The sequence below is a fragment of the Anser anser genome (assembly GCF_964211835.1).
Source record: "Anser anser genome assembly, chromosome: 19".
In the NCBI taxonomy this organism is placed as follows: Eukaryota; Metazoa; Chordata; class Aves; order Anseriformes; family Anatidae; genus Anser; species Anser anser.
In genome coordinates, this window is record NC_139740.1 from 2,421,617 (window position 1) to 2,444,652 (window position 23,036).

The 23,036-nt window shown below is 40.6% G+C and overlaps 1 protein-coding gene across 1 annotated transcript in view; it reads left to right on the forward strand.

The window, feature by feature from the left end:
- The first annotated feature begins 6,567 nt into the window (after positions 1-6,567).
- Positions 6,568-23,036, forward strand: part of GLP2R (glucagon like peptide 2 receptor) — a 43,582-nt gene continuing 27,113 nt past the window's right edge. The window contains 7 exon segments of the mRNA XM_083805180.1: positions 6,568-6,804; positions 11,795-11,888; positions 14,454-14,512; positions 14,515-14,563; positions 17,463-17,584; positions 22,477-22,583; positions 22,829-22,985. Coding sequence (XP_083661306.1) covers positions 6,700-6,804; positions 11,795-11,888; positions 14,454-14,512; positions 14,515-14,563; positions 17,463-17,584; positions 22,477-22,583; positions 22,829-22,985 — 693 coding nt within the window. The 5' untranslated portion in view covers positions 6,568-6,699.

Consider the following 23,036-nt stretch of genomic DNA (forward strand, 5'->3'; position numbering starts at 1 on the left):
TGTGATGCACATTCAGCAAAGGACCTTGAGGACCTCCTTAGTTGTTTTGTAGCCCCATCTAAGGCCTAAGAAAAATTGAAGGAATGTTTCCACTCCCCAGCTTTACAGAGTTCCTATTTTCACTTATGAAAAATTAAGCTTGAGGAAGTAAACAAGATTGCTGGTCAGGTATCTTCCTCTCTTGAATATTAGCACTTAACCATTCATTAATTAGATTAATTAGTGGCATTTCCAAAGAGAGTTTGTCTTTAGATCAACTGTAAAATTACATCTGGAGTGAAGGCATGTTGTTAAAACAAAATTGATCCATACAATTGCTCTTTTTTATGAGCCTTGTTTACAGATTCCTTTGTAGTCACTGTATCTGACAACTTGAACAATAGGAATATTGTTGCATTCTTAGTACCCATTGATATGATTATGTGACAAATACAGAGCTTTTTTTCGCTTGCCACAAATCCCCTTCCCTTGTACTGAAAGTCTCCTAAAATGCCATTATGTGCTACAGAAGAGGGAAGGGTGTAGTCAAGATGGAAGATGCTGAAAGCAGAGTTTAGTATATGCCCTTGCTTGCATTGAAAGGTCACCTGGAAACCATATAAGCACTACAAGAGAGGAAGACACCTGTTTACCATATTCTGGATTATGATTTTGGGGTTTAGTAGAGCACTCCAATGAAACTGATGGTGTTAGAGGTATCAAGAGATGCAAAAGCAGCAAAACCATAAATGATGGTGTTGAGGAAAGCAGGAGGAGATACGAAGCTGGACCTTGGTGTAAGAGCAAAAAAGAGATACAAGACCCCTTAATGTGGGTCTCCTTCATTGACCTAGCCTTGGGTATTTTTAGCTCTAAAGAGAGACCACAAAGCTTGATCAAGCATAAATGATGATTTTAGAAGGTGAGTAGGTAAAAACAACTTTTAGAAGTTGAAAACAGAAAACAGACCACCAGCTGCTGGGTACCAGCTATCAGTAGAGCAGATGGGAGGTATTGCGTGGTCCTAAGAAATATCAAGGATGTATTGTAGAAGATCCTGTGAATCTGCTCATTTAGGGTCTAGGTAGACTTCATGATTTCTTTAACATTGAGATATATATGGTGGTCTCAAAAGAGCTCCAATGCCAGAGCGTTATTCGGGTTTGCTCTTTGTAACCTACTGCAGAGGTAGTTGATCTTACATAACAATTAGAAAATTTGCATTTATCACTTGTAGCAATATACAGCTGAGCAGTTGCTCTGGGGGTTTTGAGGTGCATCTCCCTGGTCCTTACAATTACTGTTATGTGTGGCTTTGGGAGGTTGTATACACGGAAGAACAATTCCTGGCCACAGGCACAATAGTGACAGCAGTCAATGCCCTTGCTGCCAGGCCTCTCTAGAGTAGGATGGGTCCATTTCCATACTGAAATGTTTGTCTCCAGAGCACTTTCTCATTCCATGTCCCAGAAAACTTATCTACCACATCCAGGTTTCATGTAAAGATTGCATATAGTTACACATCATGCCCTTCCACCCCTTGATTCATCTAGACAAAACCTTGGGCATGTGAGTGGGTAGTGAGTCAGGACACACCACTACTGACAAATATCTAATATCCTTATCAATGACATAAACAATGGGGTCTAGTGCACCCTCAGAAAGTTTGCATATGACACCAATCTGAGTGGTGCAGTCAACACAACGGAAAGAAGGGATGCCATTCAGATGGCCCTGGACAAATTTGAGAAGTGGGCCCATTTGAACCTAATGAAGTTGAAGGTGCTGTACCTGGGCTGGGGCATTCCCCATCATGAGTACAGACTAGGAGAAGAACTCATTGTGAGTAGCCCTACTGAAAAGGATTTGGTGGTTCTGGTGGATAAATAGCTTGACATGAGCCAGCAGTGCACGCTTGCAGCCCAGACGGACAACTGCACCCCGGGCTGCATCAAAAGATCAGTGACCAGCAGGTTAACAGAAGTGATTGTACCTCTTTACTCTGCCCTTGTGATACCTCACTTGGAATACTGCATCCAGGCCTGGGGCCCCCAGCACAAGAAGGATGTGGATCTGTTAAAGCCACAGAGGAGGTCCTCAGAGGAGGACCACGAAGATGTTCAGAGGGCTATAACATCTCTTCTATGAAGAAAGGTTGAGAGAGCTGTGGTTGAACAAGAGAAGGCTATGGGGAGACCTCATTGCAGTTTTTCAGTACTTACAACGGGCTTATAAAAAAGATGGAGAGAAACTTTTTGCTTAGGCAGACAGTGACAGGACAAGGGGGAATGGTTTTAAACTAAAAGAGGGGAGATTAGATGTTGGAGGAAATTCTTAACTCAGGGTGGTAATGCAATGAATCAGGCATCCCAAGGAAGCTGTGGATGCCCCATACCTGGAGGTGTTTAAGGCCAGGTTGGATGGGGCCTTAGCCAACCTTGGGTAGCATCCCTGCCCATGGCAGGGAGTTGGAACAGGACAATGTTTGGTTTCCTTCTACCTAAGCTGTTCTATAAAATCATAGAATCATAGAATATCCCCAGTTGGAAGGGACCCATAAGGATCATCAAGTCCAACTCCTGGCACCGCACAGGTCTGCCCAAAAGTTTAGACCATGTGACTAAGTGCACAGTCCAATCTCTTCTTAAATTCAGACAGGCTTGGTGCAGCGACTACTTCCCTGGGGAGCCTGTTCCAGCGTGCAACCACCCTCTCGGTGAAGAACCTCTTCCTGATGTCAAGCCTAAACTTCCCCTGCCTCAGCTTAACACCGTTCCCGCGGGTCCTGTCACTGGTGATAACACAGAATAGGTCACCTGCCTCTCCACTCCCCCTCGTGAGGAAATTGTAGACCATGATGAGGTCCCCCCTCAGCCTCTTCTTCTCCAGGCTGAACAGGCCCAGTGACCTCAGCCGTTCCTCATATCTCTTCCCCTCTAGGCTCTTCACCATCTTCGTCGCCCTCCTCTGGACACTCTCCAACAGTTTAACGTCCTTTTTGCACTGTGGTGCCCAGAACTGCACACAGTACTCGAGGTGAGGCCTCACCAGCACAGAGTAGAGTGGGACAATCACTTCCCTCGACCAACTAGCAATGCCGTGCTCGATGCATCCCATGATACGGTTGGCCCTCCTGGCTGCCAGGGCACACTGCTGGCTCATACTCAACTTGCTGTCAGCCACAACCCCCAGACCCCTCTCTGCAGGGCTGCTCTCCAGCGTCTCATCGCCCAGTCTGTACGTATAGCCAGGGTTGCCCCGTCACAGGTGCAGGACCCGGCACTTGCTTTTGTTAAACTTCATGTGGTTGGTGATCGCCCAGCTCTCCAATCTGTCCAGATCTCTCTGCAAGGCCTTTACACCCTCATCCGAGTCCACAACTCCTCCAAGTTTGGTGTCGTTGGCAAATTTGCTCAGAACACCTTCTAGTCCTACATCCATATCATTTATAAAAACTTTGAAGAGGACTGGCCCTAAAATGGAGCCTTGAGGGACCCCACTAGTGACCATCCACCAGCCAGATGTGGCCCCATTTACAACAACCCTTTGAGCCCTGCCCGTCAGCCAATTGCTCACCCATCGTATGATGTTTTTGTTTAGCTGTATGCTGGACATTTTGTCCAATAGGATCCTATGGGAAACCGTGTCAAAAGCTTTGCTGAAGTCCAAAAAGATCACATCAGCTGGTTTCCCTTGATCGACTAGATAGGTGATCTTATCATAAAAGGAAATCAAATTTGTTAGGCAGGACCTACCCCTCATGAACCCATGTTGGCTGGGACCAATGACTGCATTGTCCCTCAGGTGTGCTTCAATAACTTCAAGGATGATACTCTCCATAATTTTACCAGGCACTGACGTGAGACTGACAGGCCTGTAATTGCTAGGGTCTTCTTTCTTACCCTTCTTGAAAATTGGCACAACATTTGCCAGCTTCCAGTCCAATGGGAACCAGATTCCTCACCAGATTCCCAAGATCGTTCAAAAATAATTGAGAGGTCCCACAATGACATCTGCCAGCTCTTTAAGCACCCTGGGATGAATCCCATCCGGACCCATGGACTTGTATGGATCCAGGTGCAGCAGCAAATCCTGCACACGTTCAGGGTCGGTTGGGAGTTTGTCATTCCCACCATCATGGTCCTCCAGCTCAGGGTACCCTGGGTCCCGAAGCCCATCATCAGCGTTGAAGACAGAGGCAAAGAAGGCACTAAACGTCTCTGCTTTGCCTATGTCATTGTCTGTGAGGAGACCTTCCCCATCTAGTAGCAGACCTATGTTTTCTTTGGTTCTCCTTTTTCTGTTCACATATCTAAAAAAAACTTTTTTATTGTCTCCCACAGACATGGCCGGTTTCAACTCTAGTTGGGCTTTGGCCACACGAATTTTCTCCCTACAAACAGGAACAGCATCCCTTTATTCCTTCCTCGTCGCCTGACCCTCCTTCCAGCAGCCGTACATTTTCTTTTTTCGCCTTAGCTCCAGTAGAAGATCCCTGGTCAGCCAGGCCGGCCTTCTGCCCCGCTTGCCTGACTTCCGATATTTTGGAATTGCCTGATCTTGAGCTTTTAGGAGGCAGTGCTTAAAGATCGACCAGCACTGATGGACGCCAATGCCTTCAAAAGCAGTTTCCCAGGGGACCTTGCTGACTAGTTCCCTGAGCAGCCTGAAGTCTGCTTTCCCCGTATCCAGGGTTGAAGTTTTGGTGACAGTTTTCCTTCTGTCACCATAAATTCTAAACTCAACCACTTCATGGTCATTATGACCGAGACGGCTGCCAGTTGCCACGTCTCCCACAAGACCCTCTCTGTTCTCCAGCAACAGATCTAGGAGGGCACCTTTATTGGTTGGCTCTCTTAGCACCTGCACCAAGAAGTTATCATTGAGGTGCTTTATGAACCTCCTGGACTTGCTCGTGTCAGCCGTGTGGTGACCCCAGTTGACGTCTGTCAAGTTGAAATCCCCCATAAGGACAAGGGGAGTCGATCTCGAGGCATCTCTTAGTTCTGCAAAGAATAATTCATCAGCGTTGTCGTCCTGGCCAAGGGGTCTGTAATAGACTCCCACAACGACATCCCCTTTATTTGTTTGTCCCTTAATCCTTACCCAGAGGCTCTCAACTTTGCCATCGCCAACTTGAAGTTCCACACAGTCCAGCCCATTCTTCACATACATCGCCACCCCGCCACCTCGCCTACCCTGCCTGTCCCTCCTGAAGAGCCTGTAACCATCTATTGCAACACACCAGCCACAGGACTCCTCCCACCAGGTTTTGCTTTTGCCGATGATGTCGTAGCTGTGGGACTGGGCCAAGACTTCCAGCTCATCCATTTAATTCCTCATACTGTGTGCGTTTGTGTAGAAGCACTTCAGGTGCACCTCCCTACACGCAGCACCTTGTGTATCCGACCGAAGGGCCTCACTAGGACACAGTCCCTCTGATTCTAGTATACCATCCCTTAGCTCGTCACCAGCGTGCCTGGTTCTATCCCCTTCCCCCTTCAACTCTAGTTTAAAGCCCTATCTATCAGCCCAGCCAACTCCTGAGCAAAAATCCTCACCCCTCTCTGAGAGAGGCGCATCCCATCTATGATCGCATTCTATGATTCTATGGTTCTATGATTCCATGACTGCTGGACAGGTTGAATGATTGTACTGCAGAGTTTAGATATAGACTATGTCTAGTGTTGAAAACTGGCTACCACTGGCTCTATGGTCTTAGTGGCACATCTCTGCCCCTTCTTGCCCAGCTGCATGGGATGCCCATGAATTCTGGGAAAGGTACAGAGAATCCTCCTGTACCAATAGCAATTCTGGAAATGCAGAAGGTAACACCTACCTGTCTCTCCATGCTGTCAACTCAAAGCATAAACCAGACATGAAAATTATTGTACTGCAAATGGACTGTTTTCATTTCCTGAGTCTACGTATCATATACAGTTATTCATGTTTTCAGGCTTTCCTCTAAACCTAGAAAAGCTACAAAAAATGTTTTGAAAATTCAAGCTGAAATTCATTGGCAGCTTCTCAAAACTTGCAGCTGACATTGTGACAAAACTTTGAATATTACAAGAACTGCAGTAAAACTTAAAACGCTGGTTAGATCAGGTTTTGTATATTTAGATTCTCCCTGAGAAATATGTACTGATTGTACATATTTGATGAAGTATGACCAGAAATTATTAAAACAGCTATTATTGAGCAGCTGCCTATCAGCCAACTTGATTCAGCAACCTTCCTACAGTTTTTTTTCATTCTGGGTAGTCTTTTAATAGTTTCATGAAGTATGTATAAATATATGTATATATTCGTGGAGCTGTATTCCATTCTTGCAAAACCACTGGCAAAATTCCCATGAAGTTTCAAGGGAACAGGATCAGCCCTTTAATGTTTTAATAGTTTTGCGACTTCTTATTGGCTAAGGGACAAGCTGCAGTAAGCAGACATTCTGTGAAGTTTAGAGAAAATTCTCTGTGCCTTTAATCATAAAAAATACAAGACTTAGTTGGAGTCCCTCAAGCTTAGACATTCTTGTAGACTTCCAGGCTTGTTTGTAAGAAGATTCTTGAAACAGTTGCACTAGTAAAAGAAGATATTTTTTTTGTTGTTGTTGTTGTTTTGGTGTTGTTTTTTCTTTTTTTTCTTTTTTCACAGGACTGGGTGATATATTTGATCTATAGTAGAGGGAAATAGCAGCATACTGGGTACAAAATTATTAGAATGGTCATGATGACACTTTTTGATCTCTGCTCCACCATGGGGCTCTGGTCCAGAATATCTGCTGGACCTGCCAGCTCTGTCATGGTATTATTTCTAGTTAAACAGGTAAGCTAATTCAATAATTAATAATTAGCAGTATAAAACTATCACACAGCATTTTAACCTTCACTGCATGTTTGTTTCAAAAATAGTTCTGATATAACTATTAATGTTAAAATGAGTTATGAGGAATGTTGACTGAGAAGCTGTAGAATTTTGTATTGTAACTCATTCTGAATAGGTAATTTATTACAAATTTCTGCTATTAATGTTGATTCTTACAGTGAATAAGTTGTGTTTACCTGTGTTTATACAATTTCTTTTCATTACAATATTGATCACTATTAAATTATTTTTATTTTACAGCTTGACTCAGATATCAATTCCATTCTGAAATGTGTTTATTTTCTACTATTTTTCCCACTTGTATTCTAAAGTCACCTTAGCTTTGTTTATAGAGCTACTGCTTAGCCTTTTAGACATATATTAGGAGTGAGTGTTACATCTCCAATGCAAGCCAAGGTTATTGGCATTGTTCTGCACCTCAGCTTCTTAAGAAGGCTAGAAAAAACTATATACAATATTTACTTTTATTTCTTGTAGAGCTTTAGCAAACTGTTCACTTCTTTTTCTTATAGATCTATAAAAACTTAAAAGCATGTTTCTTCATCTATATTGTCTAAAAATTTTAAGAACTTTCAGTATTTAATGATAATATCTCAATGTAAGTCACTTAAAGGAAATTTTCTTTTTCTTTTTCTTTTTTTTTTTTCTCATTTTCATGTTCATTAATGTGTTCCATTAGTTCAGTAACTTTAAAACAAAAAGTCTTAAGGTGTTGTAGTAAATTCCAATTTGTCTGAATAAAACTAATATATAAATTTAGGGTAAATTTATATGAAATAACTATACAAGAAAATCAGCACAATTGATAGGTTTACTTTAAACTGAAAGTAGTAAGTTATTTCTATCCACCTGTCCTACACCTAACTCCACAGGAAATCTATTTGCATGTGTAAGTGCTGTAAAGACTCTTATTTTGCTCCTTTTCCTTTTTTATTCTGAAAAAATTACCAGGAGACACATATTCTGATATTTATTTTCTTTTAGTAGAAAATATTCTTATTGCTTTTGGATAATTGAATCTAGAGCTTCTTTCATATAAATGAGAATAGAACTGAAGCATCTCCCAGTTTTTTGAGAAGCCTTGAATCCATAGCACGTCTTGACCTTAGTGCTGGTGCCATCAATATTAACAAGAAAATCTTCTAATGAGTTTTGTTAAATCAAAGTTTTACAAGACTATAAATCACTGTGAGTTACTTTATTGTCGTGTTTCCTGTAACTTGTTTACAACAGGTCATGTAAAGAAATGTGTAATTTTTTTATATTTAACAATAAAGTTAACAATAGTCATATAGCACTATATCCACATGTTCTAGCAAACACCTCTATAGATAGGAAATTATCAATCAGAGTAAATCAGGATGATGGATGAAAGAATGAACAAACATTTAAACTCTTACATTATTTCTAATTCATTCCAGAATTTTGTTTTTTTCTAACCATAATAGCATTGTCCAAATAAACAGAACCATTTCATTTTATTGTTAGCTTAGTATAAGAAATTTAAAAGGTGAAATCCTGACTAAAATGTAGTCAGTTATGAAAAAAAAAAAAAAAAAAAAAAACAGATTTAAATCAGTCTATTTGCAACCTTGGAGGTTTATTATTTTAATCCACCTCTTAGACAAGAGCTTCATGCAGTGTTCTCTGCTTATTTTTAAACAGCTGTGTCAACTTTGTGCACCTTGTGTGCTCTGAGTGAACTAAATGTACTTAAAGACCCTTCCAGGAAAGTCTGATCAAATTTCAGTGCCAGTGAACTTTGGTGCAAGCATTTAGGACTAATGTGGTTTATATGTTACCAGCAAATCTTCAGACACTCTGAAGTGAAGAAATGTCCAGTTTAGGTCAAAAGGTCACAGACTTTCTGAGCTTCTGTCTTGGACTTTGGTATTTAATTTCTTCTGAGCTTAAAGTTCTGTTTAAATGCTAGAGTGCCTTAATGTCAACTGAAATGTAAAACTGAGACAAAAAGCCATGTTTAGCTGCATGTTGTCAGAATGTGAGATCACTGTAAATTTACCTGAAAGCTTGAGAGCATGCATCTAAGTTTTGGTAGCAGAGTAGCACAAAATTTAAATCATAATCAAACCTCAGTGGGATCTCTAATCACAGACCCATTTCAGATGCAGAGTGATGTGTCATCTCTTTTTAGAACACACCCACAGAACTAGGTCTTCACACATGGTGAAAGCAGGAAAAGTCCCTATGATCACAGCAGTTATTGCTGTACTCCTCACATTGACTCAGGCTGTAGATATTCCTCTTTCTGAGAGAACCTGCACTCCTTTCTGAAGAATATTAAAGACACAAATATAAGATACAAAATCTGTATCTTTTTCCTGTCTCTTCGATATTTTTGTTGAATCCTTTTCACTTAGCTAAACAGAGACAGGACATCAAGGTGTCTCACCTCCTTAATTTCCCTTAATTTATTTACTTTTATCAGAAAGTCTTATGGCAGAAAACCAAGCATCTCACAGACATTTACATCAGTAGTGACCAGGTATTGGATATCTGACTCTGCTTATTGTTTTGCAGAGAATGACAATTAGGAAGGGAAATGAAACTGCATTTATGCCTAATCTGCTCCTCCATCTTATTAACTGAGTTTCTTCATGCCAGCTTCTCAGCTCTTTCCCCAGTAATGGAACCAAACAAGCAGCCAGGTAGCCACTATATGGCTTTTTCTGTGTTTCCTTAGCTGTTTAATGCATTTGTTTATTAGAAACAGAAGTGCTATCTCTTAAATCAAGCAGTCTTTTCTACAAGTGCGTCATCTTCTCTTTGCCTCTTCGAATGAGGTTCACTGACCCAGGAGTGTATAAAGAATCTCCCCATGCTTTCAGCATTTTGAGACCCACATGATGGAAATGTCAAGATTTTTATTTTGGAAACATGCATTCCTTTCTCATAGCTGATGTAAATATTCTCTCCTTATCTTACAAGCCCATCAACTGAAGAATAATTATAGTCTTTCTACTCCCTGGAATTTAAAGCACAGTGTCTGGAAATTAGCTGAGAGTCTCAAAACAGAGCAGGGAGCAGGCAGCATCTTACATAGCAAAAATATGCATAGGGTGTGGTCTCATAAGTAGCTAATATTCACCAATGTTCTTGTTTGAAAGTAAATAAATACAATTTTATTTATTTTCCAACAAACTTAGCTTCAAAGAATAAGGTACAGGTGCCAGTCCTTGGCACATCACCTAGCTCAGACAAGCCCAGTACAATTGCACAGATGTGAAAGGCAGTTTCCAAAAAGGGGGTAGTCCAGACAAAAGGAAGTGGATTTTCCCTGGTGAGCTAAAAAGTATTGTTTGGTATAAAGATAATTGCTTTTTAGAAAACTTGTACTTAGCCCACTATCCACATTTTGAGACCACATCTCAAGTATTGTGTTCAGATTTGGGCCACTCGCTACACGGAACCCACTGAGTTGCTGGAATGTGTTCAGAGAAGAGCAATGAAGCTGGTGAAGGGACTGGAAAACAAGACATATGAGGAGTAGCTGAGAGAACTAGAGTTGGTTAGTCTTGAGAAGAGGAGGCTGAGAGGAGACCTCATCTCTCTCTACAAGGGCTTGAAAGGAGGCTGTAGCAAGGTAGGGGCTGGTTTCTTTTCTCAGGTGACAAGTGACAGAATGCAAGACAACCGCCTCAAGTTGCACCAGGGAAATCTTAATTAGATGTCAGGTGGAACAGGCTGCCTAAGGAAGTGGTAGATTTGCCATCCTTGGAGGTATTTAAGAGATGTATGGATGTGACACTCAGGGATATGGTTTAATGGTGGACTTGGTAGTGTTAGGTGGTGGGTGGACCTGATGATCTACTGGGTCTTTTCCAATCTAAATGATTCTACAATTTTATTATTTTATGTGTTTCAGCAGCTTCAATGCTGTCCATATAAATGAAACTGTGCTCCCTCATGCAGCCCACCAGGATTTGTACATCAAAGTGCTCATTTAGGGAAAGGAGCAGCCAAGAACGGCTCTTGACTTTGCAGGAGGGTTGATTTTCCAGGCACTAGAGGGGCAAGTGCAGAATTCACTGTCACCAAACTGAATAAATCCAAAGTTGAGCCTATACTACACTACAACAGTAAAAGATAAATTGTTTTTGAAGTGCTCCTCTTTCTATTCTCTTTAAGCAAACCACATCAAAGCAGTTATTCCAGATTATATTCTCCAGAAATCTAACTTTTCAGAGGAGACAGTAAAACTGTACCATCTCCAGGCAAAGAGGATAAGATAATTAAGATGAATGATTGAGTGTTTTTCAAAATGCTTAGGAAAATAAAAGTGTCTATAGCACAGTTGCAGGTGTTGGAGGAAGAAGTGTCTGTTGAAGTGCTCAGGTGGAGCACAGAATGCATTGCAGAATAGATAGCAGCTAAATATTATTGTTTGTTTATTATACTTTTATTCAAATTATTACTGAAGTACTCAAGTAAGGTTGATTATCTTTTTAAAAGCTGTAAAAATAAACAGTCCTCAAAACTGTTATCAATCAGATTCATAAATTAATCTAGCAAAAACAGAAACATAAATGAGAAACCTACATGAGAACAGTTAGCTGACTTTGGCATAAAATGATTGTAAAAGGCTTGGAAAGACTGAAGACTTGAAGATCAGCACACATTTTCTACAGTGGAGGAATTAATTGCCTTTTTTTTTTGGTGGTCATGGTTTCTGTGGTAACAGAGTACCATGGCAATACATTTCTTGCTCAGGCAAAAAAAATTGATGAAATTTCAGTAAGACTCTCCTAGGCTCCCAGGAAGGTCTTTTTCTCCCTGCTTACCTAACTTGTCTCCATTCTCCTCCCCCCTCCTCTCCTCTGTTCTTAAATTTGTTAGAATGGAAGGAAACTAGCTCACTTAAACACCACAAGGATCTTATTTTCCTCATGCAAGGTGTTCTTACTCACAGGCCAAAGCATCTCTGCTGGAAAAAACAACTACTGGATGGAACAAATATAAACAAGAATGCTTGAAAATGCTACAGGAATCAACTGTAGATGCTGGTAAGGAAACAAGCAGAACAACAAAGAAATGTGTTAAGTAACATTGCTGAATATGCAAATATTCAGATTATTTTACTTGCTTTGCCCAAGTGAGTGCCTCTTTATAAATTCTAAATGTAAACAGTCAGCCATAACTAGACCCACAGACATGCAGTCATGAAGTTAATGGCTGTCTTTGTCCTGAAATATATTAGGTTTCTATATATAAAACCAGATCATATACTGAAATGAACTACTGAACAGCTGGTCCTGAGCTACCATTATAAGTCACAGAATACACAGTCAAGAAATGGCTGCTACCCATTATTGGGACAAAACACATCCTTTAGATGAAGGAAACCTATGTTCACTCCCCTTTTCAGCCTGAAGGAAAGTCAAACCCATATTCCTGGAAACTGTAATAGCCATAAGACAACAGGTCATCAAGGGAAAACGGGATGACTCCCATTTCTCATTTAGAAACTGAGCCATGGTAGACAAAAACACAAAACAAATGAGGTAAGGCATAGTCTGTTTTTTACCTAGGCAAGGCACCTGGGGCCTGCTCTCTTCTCACAGGACTGCTTATGCTTTTTGCAATAATGTAATTAGGTTAGTAAACTAAGGCACAGTAACCAGGTTGCCCCATGTTCACCTGGCACCTGTAACCTTTAGCTTACAGTTCCTTATATATTCTCCCAACTCTGTAACTTGGATTCTTGGCTCAAGAGCAGAATAGCTTCAGAGGACAGTGTCTTCTCCTGAAAAGTGGCAGAGGGAGGGCCTTAGTCCATGTCTCCTACCTCTGAGTGTGTGCTCTAAGATTTATGCTCTTTAGCAAAAGGGGAGCTCATAATCTGTGATTATTTTACACTAAAAGTATAAGTTCTGTTCAGCCAGGTGTTTGTCTTCAGGAGAGGATGACACAGGCTCTGTCTGCTAGTTGGAGAAGTTCAAGAGGCAGCTGGGATAGTGATGACTGCAGTCACCAAGAAAAGATTTGGAGTGTATCTGTGTTCTGTGTTTTGCACTCAGCATCTATAGGCAACTTTCTGATCCTCTGTGCAAGTGATACACTCATGGGTATTGCTTGGTGGCTACCTCAGCCCATCAGCTGCATTGGGAGACTCCAGGACAATATTACAAGCACTTTGCTAGTAACAGAAAGCTGCAATACAGTCCACAACTGTATTGGCCAGAACATGGGGTCTGATTAAGATCAATGTGTTTATTTTCCATAATTCAAAATGCCTTGAAGCTGAAAATTGATCCAAAGCAAAGAATTTAAAAGAGCAGAAAGAAAACCTGATAGGTATGTAAGCCTGAATTATACAACACTTTATATTTTTAGATTTCTTTATGCTTTTCCACAAAATATTGAAACGTCTAACATACCCAAGCCTTTGAAAAGAGGAAAAAAAAGATAAAATTGGAGAGTCAAGGAAACTGTTTTTAGTGATCACACATAATATAGAAGCTTTTATCTTCTTTCAAGTGAATTAGGAGTTGCTGAAAATGAGCAGCTTGGCTTGGCATGGCAGGATGCTAAAAGTAACTAATTCTTATGCTCTCCAGGCTTCATCGCTGATCTGCTCGAGGCAGTTACTGTTCCTGGCAGCTGTCACACCATGAGCTAATTGCCTTGGCATGTGACGTGAAGCCTCGATGGCTGGAAAGCAAAGCAAGACCCCATTCCCATTTCTGACCCTGATCTCCATCAATAATTTGATTCTGCTTTCATACCACTTGGGGCAGAAAATGCTCCACTGATGAAAGATTAGCAAGTAGGCACACAGCTAATGATAGTGTATTGCTTACCAGCAACAGCTACAAGCTCTGTACCTGTTTTGTTGATCTGGGCTTTGGGCTTAAAGCTTGTACTAAAGAAATATGACCCCATTTTTAAATAGGACAGAATCAAATTTATTCACTTCTCTCCATCTCTGAGAAGAAGCCTTGGAAATACCTAGTTTTACTTTTCTCATTGCCCAATCTGTTAGTTTTTAGATATCTTTTCTAAAATTTTATTTACTGCAAAAAAATCTGCTGCTGCTAACTAGTGCAATTCAGTGCACAGAAGTAGATCATGTGCCAATGAAAGTGGGAAAGGAAAGGAAAGGAAAGGAAAGGAAAGGAAAGGAAAGGAAAGGAAAGGAAAGGAAAGGAAAGGAAAGGAAAGGAAAGGAAAGGAAAGGAAAGGAAAGGAAAGGAAAGGAAAGGAAAGGAAAGGAAAGGAAAGGAAAGGAAAGGAAAGGAAAGGAAAGGAAAGGAAAGGAAAGGAAAGGAAAGGAAAGGAAAGGAAAGGAAAGGAAAGGAAAGGAAAGGAAAGGAAAGGAAAGGAAAGGAAAGGAAAGGAAAGGAAAGGAAAGGAAAGGAAAGGAAAGGAAAGGAAAGGAAAGGAAAGGAAAGGAATCATGGATCTCTATATGATGGATCTCTATATGATGGGATTGGTATCCACTCCACACAGAATGAACCCATGTGATTGCAGGTTACTCAGTATTCAATGTTTTTCATGATTATCCATTGTCTAAACTTTTTTTTTTTTTTTTTTTTTTTTAAACATCTATTTGCTTTTCTCCCCAGGAATACACTGCAATGGAACATTTGATCAGTTTGTTTGCTGGCCTTACTCACCCCCAGGAAATGTAATGTCTCTGTTCCTTGTCCTTCATATTTGCCATGGTTGGAAAATGGTAATGTGAATGTAGTAACTTTTCTTGGAGTTTATGCTGTGAATCCAGACATAGGACAGATGGTTCTGGTCTATTTTGTCCTAGTGTCCTTTGAAATGTCTGAGGGCTGTCATGTCTCACCTCTTTTCAACTCTTTTCTTATTCGAGACACGGAATTACTGTTACTGTTCAATTTTTTACCCTTTTTCTCCATCTGTGCTCATTACAGCTCTGTATTGTCTGCTACAAAGCAAAATTTCCAAGAACATATAACTGTACTGCCAGGCCTTGATTGGCAGTAACATATTTAGGGTTCAGCTTCTGGGATCCCCACTGACACCCAAGATGAAGCTCTCACACAAATTGGAATAGCCAGACAAAGGTATCTATCTGAGCAGTCAGCCCCCCCAGTACAATGTACTGTGCCACCAGCGAACGGTGTGCTGAACAAAAGGGTTTTCAAAGCTGCATTGTCCTGGCTGGAGCAGATCAGGGAGACTTTCAAGAAGGGAAAAGTAATAATATTTGTAGGACCAAAGCTATCCAAACACAAACAACCTTCCCTTTCTACAAAAGAAAGTAAAAGGCATTCCTACCAGCATAGCCTAGTGATTCTGACTCCTGCTACACCGTGTTTCTTAGCTAGCTACTTGTGGCTTTCTTAGTGTGAGAAACACTCTGTAGCCAATAACTTAGGCTCAGGCCAGGATCTCAGTGAAGTAGCTTTTTTATTCGTGATTGCAATGGCGGGCATCCCACAAACAGGAGCGCACCTACTAGTTCCATAACACAGTTTATATACCTTTTTTCTCGACAACCAGGACCCTCCCCTGTTTCCCCACTGAGTGGGTAATCCAGGTTCACAATCTATCCGGTGCTTCACAGACTCATTGAGGTGGTAATGTTTCTTACACAGTGATTTCTGCCTAATTGTTCTAAGGATTCTGGTTGTCTGCATTTTACAAAGTTGTCTGTTAAGCTTTCTTATCACTGCAAGCATATCTCAATACCACATTCCTTCCCTCTATACAATGTAACTCTGCAAAAACAACATTTTTTTCCCACATTAGTCACATTTGCAATACCACTTAAAAGAACCAGTTGTGGGTGAGTCCTTTAGTTTATGGGAGACTACCATTGTGTGCCTATCCTATCTTTTCTCCAGGTAGGTTTGATATGGAATTTCATCATTTGTCTTTTTTGTGGCTGCTAAGCTGAAAGATGACCAGCCTCTATCTATTCTACCAAACATCTGCTTCTGCCAATTGTTTGGAACAAATTCAACTGTTCATAACAAATATAATAACAAACATCTTCCTTCCCTCCATGTAATAGACTCCTTTGTTGTTGTTGTTGTTGTTGTTGTTTGTTTGTTTTCTTTCCCTCCTCTTTTTCTGTCTGAATTTCTGCAAAAGCAAGATGTAAGACATTGCACCAGATCATGATGCTTTTCACTGTGATCACAATAGGGAATACCTTGGAGATGCGTTTTCATCCATGCCTACATACCTTAGGAAAAGAGGCATTGAGATAGCCCTGCTGCCTGTCCTAGGATTTCTGTGTGGCTGCTCTTTCTAGTGGTCCCTATTTGCATTGCTGGTCCCCTTTCCAAGGCACAGGTGTGTGGGACTTAGCTGGACTTGGACCAGAAATCCTTGGAAGTTTGAGGTAGATTTTTTGTGTTTTGTCATCATTGTCAAGTTTGAGCACTAGAAAATTAGAATAGTCTAGAACTAAGACTAGACCCTAAGATTCCTCCTGACCTGACCTGACCTTATCTGGAATTCCAGGATCCCTTTTTTTTTTTTTGTCCTAGACTGGGACACTCTTCTCCTCTGGCCTGTATTTCTTTTTTTATTATTATTATTAAAAACAAAAACAAAAACAAACAACAACAACAAAACAAAAAAACACCTTGTATAAATCAGGTCCTTTAAGAAAACCTTCCTCTCTGTGCAGTGTGCCAGATTGCCAGTAAAAGTGGAGAAGCCATTTTCTGCCTGGGGAACCTGTTTTAACTCCACTACTTGTTAGACCACATGAACTACACTGGGCATGGGCAGCAGTCCTCCCACAGAGCTCCTGCTCTGTAAGAACAATGTGTGCTCTAAAAATAGTTCTCTCAGTTCCAGTTATTCTAAGTAAAATGAGATATTCTGGTGGTTGCTCCAACACATTTTATATATATTTATTATATTTATAATTAAACACTTGTGAATTCAAGAATGAATGAAAAAGCTCAAGTCTGATTAGAAATCATCTAATGATTTAGGAAGGCATCTGTTGAGGACAATCTTAAGATGAGGTCAAGAGGCTAAGAGAGAAAACATGGAAAAAATCAGGAGACACTGAAAAACAAACATCAGCCAGAATCTCCATACCATTTTTCTGATGTTATGGGCAAATTCTAGTTTAGTATAAACTACAATGCACTAAAAGCCAAGAAAGCTCCACCTGCTGATAGGGTCCCAAAGCATATAAATAAAACATCAACCACAGGTGCTTTGAAATTCAAAAGAAAGATAATTCCCTAGTCAAACCACAGTCTTCTTCCTATAATTTTTGCAGCACAGCATAGGCAATGTTGACGGAACTTAGGAACATAGTGAGGAAAAAGAATTAAAATGAAACGTGGGCTTATCTTTTGGATGGAGTAACCATGTTTTTTGTAAAGAGTGAGTATATACTGGGAACTGATTTTTGCTATATTATGGTCCAATTTTCTTCTGTGTAAATACGAAAAATATATTGTCAAAAACAAAATAGAAGATGTGGGTGTTTTTGGTGTTTTGTTTTTGGTTTTTTTTTTTTTTTTTTTGCAGGAACTATTGCTATGGTATGAGGGAGAAATCCTTAAAATGTGCATGAAAAATGATATCTTTATTTTGACCTTTCAGACTAAACCTCTGTTTACTTTCAGGAAGTGCGGGAAATGTATACAGAGTCTGCTTGGATGAAGGAATTTGGCAAACAAAGGAAAACTCCACAGACATTTGGCGTGACAGTTCGGAATGTTCTGAGGAAAATCATTTCAGAAAAAAAGTAAGTATGATGTTTTATATTATGGTTTAATACTTTAATCTTCTTAATCCCTTCTTGAACAACTGATAAAATGTTTCTATTGAATACCTGCAAAAGATATTCATATTTCATTTAGATTACCAAATAGGAAACCTGCTTAGAAGAAGCAAAAGAAGAAAGATTAAGGAGGAGGATTCCTGCTTTAGATGAAAGAAATTATTTTTGGTTCAGTCCACTGTTCACATGTACTGAATTCCTCCTAATAATACTGAGAGGAAAACGGGCAGGGCGGGGCAGGGCAGGGCGGGGCAGGGCAGGAGAGGAGAGGAGAGGAGAGGAGAGGAGAGGAGAGGAGAGGAGAGGAGAGGAGAGGAGAGGAGAGGAGAGGAGAGGAGAGGAGAGGAGAGGAGAGGAGAGGAGAGGGGAGGGGAGGGGAGGGGAGGGGAGGGGAGGGGAGGGGAGGGGAGGGGAGGGGAGGGGAGGGAAGGGAAGGGAAGGGAAGGGAAGGGAAGGGAAGGGAAGGGAAGGGAAGGGAAGGGAAGGGAAGGGAAGGGAAGGGAAGGGAAGGGAAGGGAAGGGAAGGGAAGGGAAGGGAAGGGAAGGGAAGGGAAGGGAAGGGAAGGGAAGGGAAGGGAAGGGAAGGGAAGGGAAGGGAAGGGAAGGGAAGGGAAGGGAAGGGAAGGGAAGGGAAGGGAAGGGAAGGGAAGGGAAGGGAAGGGAAGGGAAGGGAAGGGAAGGGAAGGGAAGGGAAGGGAAGGGAAGGGAAGGGAAGGGAAGGGAAGGGAAGGGAAGGGAAGGGAAGGGAAGGGAAGGGAAGGGAAGGGAAGGGAAGGGAAAAGAAAAGAAAAGAAAAGAAAAGAAAAGAAAAGAAAAGAAAAGAAAAGAAAAGAAAAGAAAAGAAAAGAAAAGAAAAGAAAAGAAAAGAAAAGAAAAGAAAAGAAAAGAAAAGAAAAGAAAAGAAAAGAAAAGAAAAGAAAAGAAAAGAAAAGAAAAGAAAAGAAAAGAAAAGAAAAGAAAAGAAAAGAAAAGAAAAGAAAAGAAAAGAAAAGAAAAGAAAAGAAAAGAAAAGAAAAGAAAAGAAAAGAAAAGAAAAGAAAAGAAAAGAAAAGAAAAGAAAAGAAAAGAAAAGAAAAGAAAAGAAAAGAAAAGAAAAGAAAAGAAAAGAAAAGAAAAGAAAAGAAAAGAAAAGAAAAGAAAAGAAAAGAAAAGAAAAGAAAAGAAAAGAAAAGAAAAGAAAAGAAAAGAAAAGAAAAGAAAAGAAAAGAAAAGAAAAGAAAAGAAAAGAACCCTACAACTTTCCTAGCAAATAGCTTAATCTCAGAGGACCCCTGTTCTGCCAAAGTCAGACAGCTTCATTCCCCACGGCCTCCTGAGCTTTTCTGTACTTAACGAGCCGTTAACTGGTCCTTTCAACTGAAAAAGTGTGAAAAGCAAACCCTTATTTTCCATTTGCCTGGAATTTCACCTCATAATCTAGCTAGCAGCAGACTGGAGGATTTAACATAACACAGATTCCATCCTGCCTGATACAGCATATAGCCCCAGCACTGGACTTTGCCAGAATGGGAAATTACTCTCCCGGGCTGAATATAAAGCATAGTATAAATACCTTGACAATACTCAGCTCTTAGTACTGAAGATAAAATTAAAATATTTACTAATCAGCTTTGGGTTTTGAAGCTGGGAATCATCCTTGCTACCTCTGTGTTTGCAAAGAAGCCTGGCTGCATGTTCTCCATGAGAAAACACTTTGCAACTGTGTATGCTCGCTTTCAGTTTTCATGTTATGTTTTAAACAAAGAAGAGTTCAAACAGGAACCCAGGGGTCAATCCTGCTGCCTGCTTGCGCACCCATGCAATGATGTGCAATGAATGCAGCAGAATTTCAGATAACAATAAAGTATATAGTTTACCTCATTTCAGTTTCTTGTAACTTCTTTTGCCATAGAGTTCAGCTTTACTGATGTCAAAATAAAGTCTCTTAGATGAGCACTATTACTGTGGAATGCTTTATAATTCACCTTTTGTTACTTTGTTTGGTGAGCACTTAAAATTTTTATTAATTTACTGACTATATTATTCATTAAGAATTTATTGATCATATTATTTGTTGATTACTTTATTAAGAACTGCTATTTCAGGATCCTCATGTGTTACCAAGATTTTAGTAAACTATAGTGAGTATATGGATTTCCAACCTCACAGTTTATTTAAGTACAATAAAATCCCAAGAGTACTGAGGGCTTTCCATTCTCTATTGACTGTTCTGGATTGTAACTTGTGGGCAGAAAAGTACCACGTTAAGTCATCATGTGTGAGGTTTCTCTGAAAGCTTTCCAACCAATCCTAAATGTGGATGTTAAGCATAACATACCAACATACCAGAGCTAGTATCCACCCACAATGGATTATTCACCTTGATTTGATATACTTTGGTTTTGAAAAAATGTCATATCCAAGGTGATAACTCACCCTCTTTATTATGTTCTTGCCTGTTTGAATCTTTTCATAGAGCTGAGTATGGCCATGCACCCACATTGCTCTTCCTGGGCACTTGCACTCCCTCCAAGAGAGTTTCTACCAGCAGGCACAGCTCACTCTGCTATCCAGATAGTACTCATTAGCATAAATTCATCAGAGACAACTAACTGGCAGGAAGAGAGTGCTAAAATCTCTGGCTGAACAAGTAGGTAGTTCATATAGGAAACAGCAAAATCACTAAGGAAAAGAGACAAGTTCCAAGAAAATCTTTGTAGGGCAGATATGGATTATGAAAATAACATATTCTGCATCTCCATGTTCCCACTGTAGAGAAGCTTTTCTTGAACTAGAAAAGCAAAATGAACATATGGGAGGCAGATACACAAAGAAAAAAATATAGCAGGAACAAATATCAATGGAAGCGCTTCCCTTCTTCCTCTGAGGTCTTGCTCATGGCATAGAATCATAGAATCATAGAATGGTTTGGATTGGAAGGGACCTTAAGGATCATTTAACTCTATCCCCCCCTGCCATCGGCAGGGACACCTTCTACTCGACCAGATTGCTCAAAGCCCCATCCAGCCTGGACCCTAGTTCCCAGGTTCTTCATTTTTTCCCTTTTTAAAAATAGAGGTTATGTTTTCCCTCTTCTAGTCAGTCAGAACTTCACTAGACTGACACAACTTCTCAAATATGATGGAGAGTGACGTAGCAACTACATCTGCCAGTTCCCTCAGGACCTGTGGATGCATCTCATCAGGTCCCATGGACTTGTGCACCTTTAGGTTCCTTAGCTGGTCTCAAACCTGATCTTCTCTTACAGTGGGCAGTTCAGCATTCTTCCAGTCCCTGGCTTTGCCTTCTGGGGCCTGGGCCATGTAGCTGGAGCTCTTGTCAGTGAAGACTGAGGCAAAAAAGTCAGTAAGTATCTCAGCCTTCTCCATATCCTGGGTGACTGGGCCTCCCATTTCCTTCCAGAGAGGACTCACAATTTCCCTAGTCTTCCTTTTATCAACAGTGTACCTATAGAACCCTTAGAACCCTATAGTACCTATAGAGCCCTTGATGTCTCTGGCCAAATTTAATTCTAAAAGGGCTTTGGCTTTCCTAACCTGATCCCTGGCTGCCCAGGCAATATCTCTGTATCCCTTCCAGGGTATCTGTCCTTGCTTCCACCCTCTGTAGGCATCCTCTTTCCGCTTGAGTTTGATCAGGAGCTCCTTGTTTCCCCACACAGGCCTCCTGGTGTTTTTCCCCAACTTCCTCTTTGCTGGGATACATCTCTCCTGAGTTTGGAGGAGGTAATCCTTGAATATTAACCGGCTTTCTTGGGCCCCTCTTCCTTCCAGGGCTTTGTCCCATGGTATGCTACTAAGCAGGTCCCTGAACAGGCCAAAGTCTGCTCTCCTAAAGTACCAACTTTGCTGTGCTCCCTCCTTGATGTCTTCTGAATGCAAAACTTCACAAATACATGATCTCTGCAGCTGAGGCTGCCCTTGAGTTTCAAATTCCCCACCAGTCCTTCTTCGTTGGTGAGAATGAGGTCCAGCATAACATCTCTCCTCATCGGCTCCTCTATCACTTGAAGAAGGAAGTTGTCATCAATGCATTTCAGGAACCTCCTGGATATGCCCTGCTGTGCCGTCCCTCCAACAGATACTGTGGTTTTTGAAGTCATGTGTGAGGAAAAGGGCTTGAGAATGTGAGGCTCCTTCTATCTGGATATAGAGGGCCTCATCTGCTTGGTCTTCTTGGTCAGGTGGCATTTAGCACACTCCCCTGTAACATTCCCTATCCCTGCTATCCCTTTAATCCTGTCCCATCAGCTCTCTGTCAGCTCCTCATCTAACCCCAGGCAGAGCTGTATACACTCCAGCAGCTCATTGACATAGAGGGCAACGCCCCTTCCTCGCCTCCTCTGTCTGTCCTTCCTAAAGAGCCTGTATCCTTCCATCCTTCCATCCAGTCCTGGGATCCGTCTATTTCAATGACTCAGACACAGCTGACTCTGAAAACTGTGCACACAGGACTGTTATGTGGCTGTGTCCCCAGGCCACACAAATAATAATTGCATTTGATTGCACAGGTGGAGTCAGTTAACTCTGCAATTATTAAACCAGTAGGATCCATTTTGTTCCATGTAGTCATGGCAATGACTAGCTGTAATTAAGACTCAAAATGGTGTTTGTGCAAGATCATTCTGGAAACGAGACCTTGAGTGCATTCAGATTTGAAAAGAAACTAAGGCTGTTCTCCATTTGTGTCTTTCCTGCAACGATTTCATGAGGACGTGCAGGGAACTGACACCAGAAACCCGACCTGGCTGTGCTGTAACACAAAGTTTGACTCAAAGGTTTCTGAGCTATCTTCATGCCCTGCTTACCTGCCTGCACATATTGTATAGATATATTATCTTTCTTTTTTTTTCCTAGGAAGAAGAACATAAATTACTTACCACACTACAGCTGTTGTACACTATAGGATATTATTTTTCTCTCATCTCACTTGTATTAGCTCTCCTTACACTTTCTTTGCTCAGGTTAGTACAAATTTGCATGCATTTTTAAATTATAGACCACAGTATGCACATTCTTGTTTTGATATATTTGAGTTTATTATTTAACTTCTGATATATATATATATTTTATAATAATAAGCCTTACAAAGATAATCGCTAATTAAAATCCATTAATGGCAGCAATATGACTACAACAGTATTTAGTTGTTGGTGTTATTGCTTTAATTAAATATATTCCAGAGGACTGATATATTTTCTTCCTACAGAAAACTTCATTGCACAAGAAACTACATCCATATGAATTTATTTGTGTCTTTTATCTTGCGTGCCACAGCAGTTCTTATAAAAGACACTGTATTCTACAATATTTACTCCAAAAGACCAAATGATGAAACTGGATGGATATTATACCTCAGTCCTGAGGTAACTTTTTAGTTCATTGCTAATAGTGAATGTATGCTGTCAGTAGACACA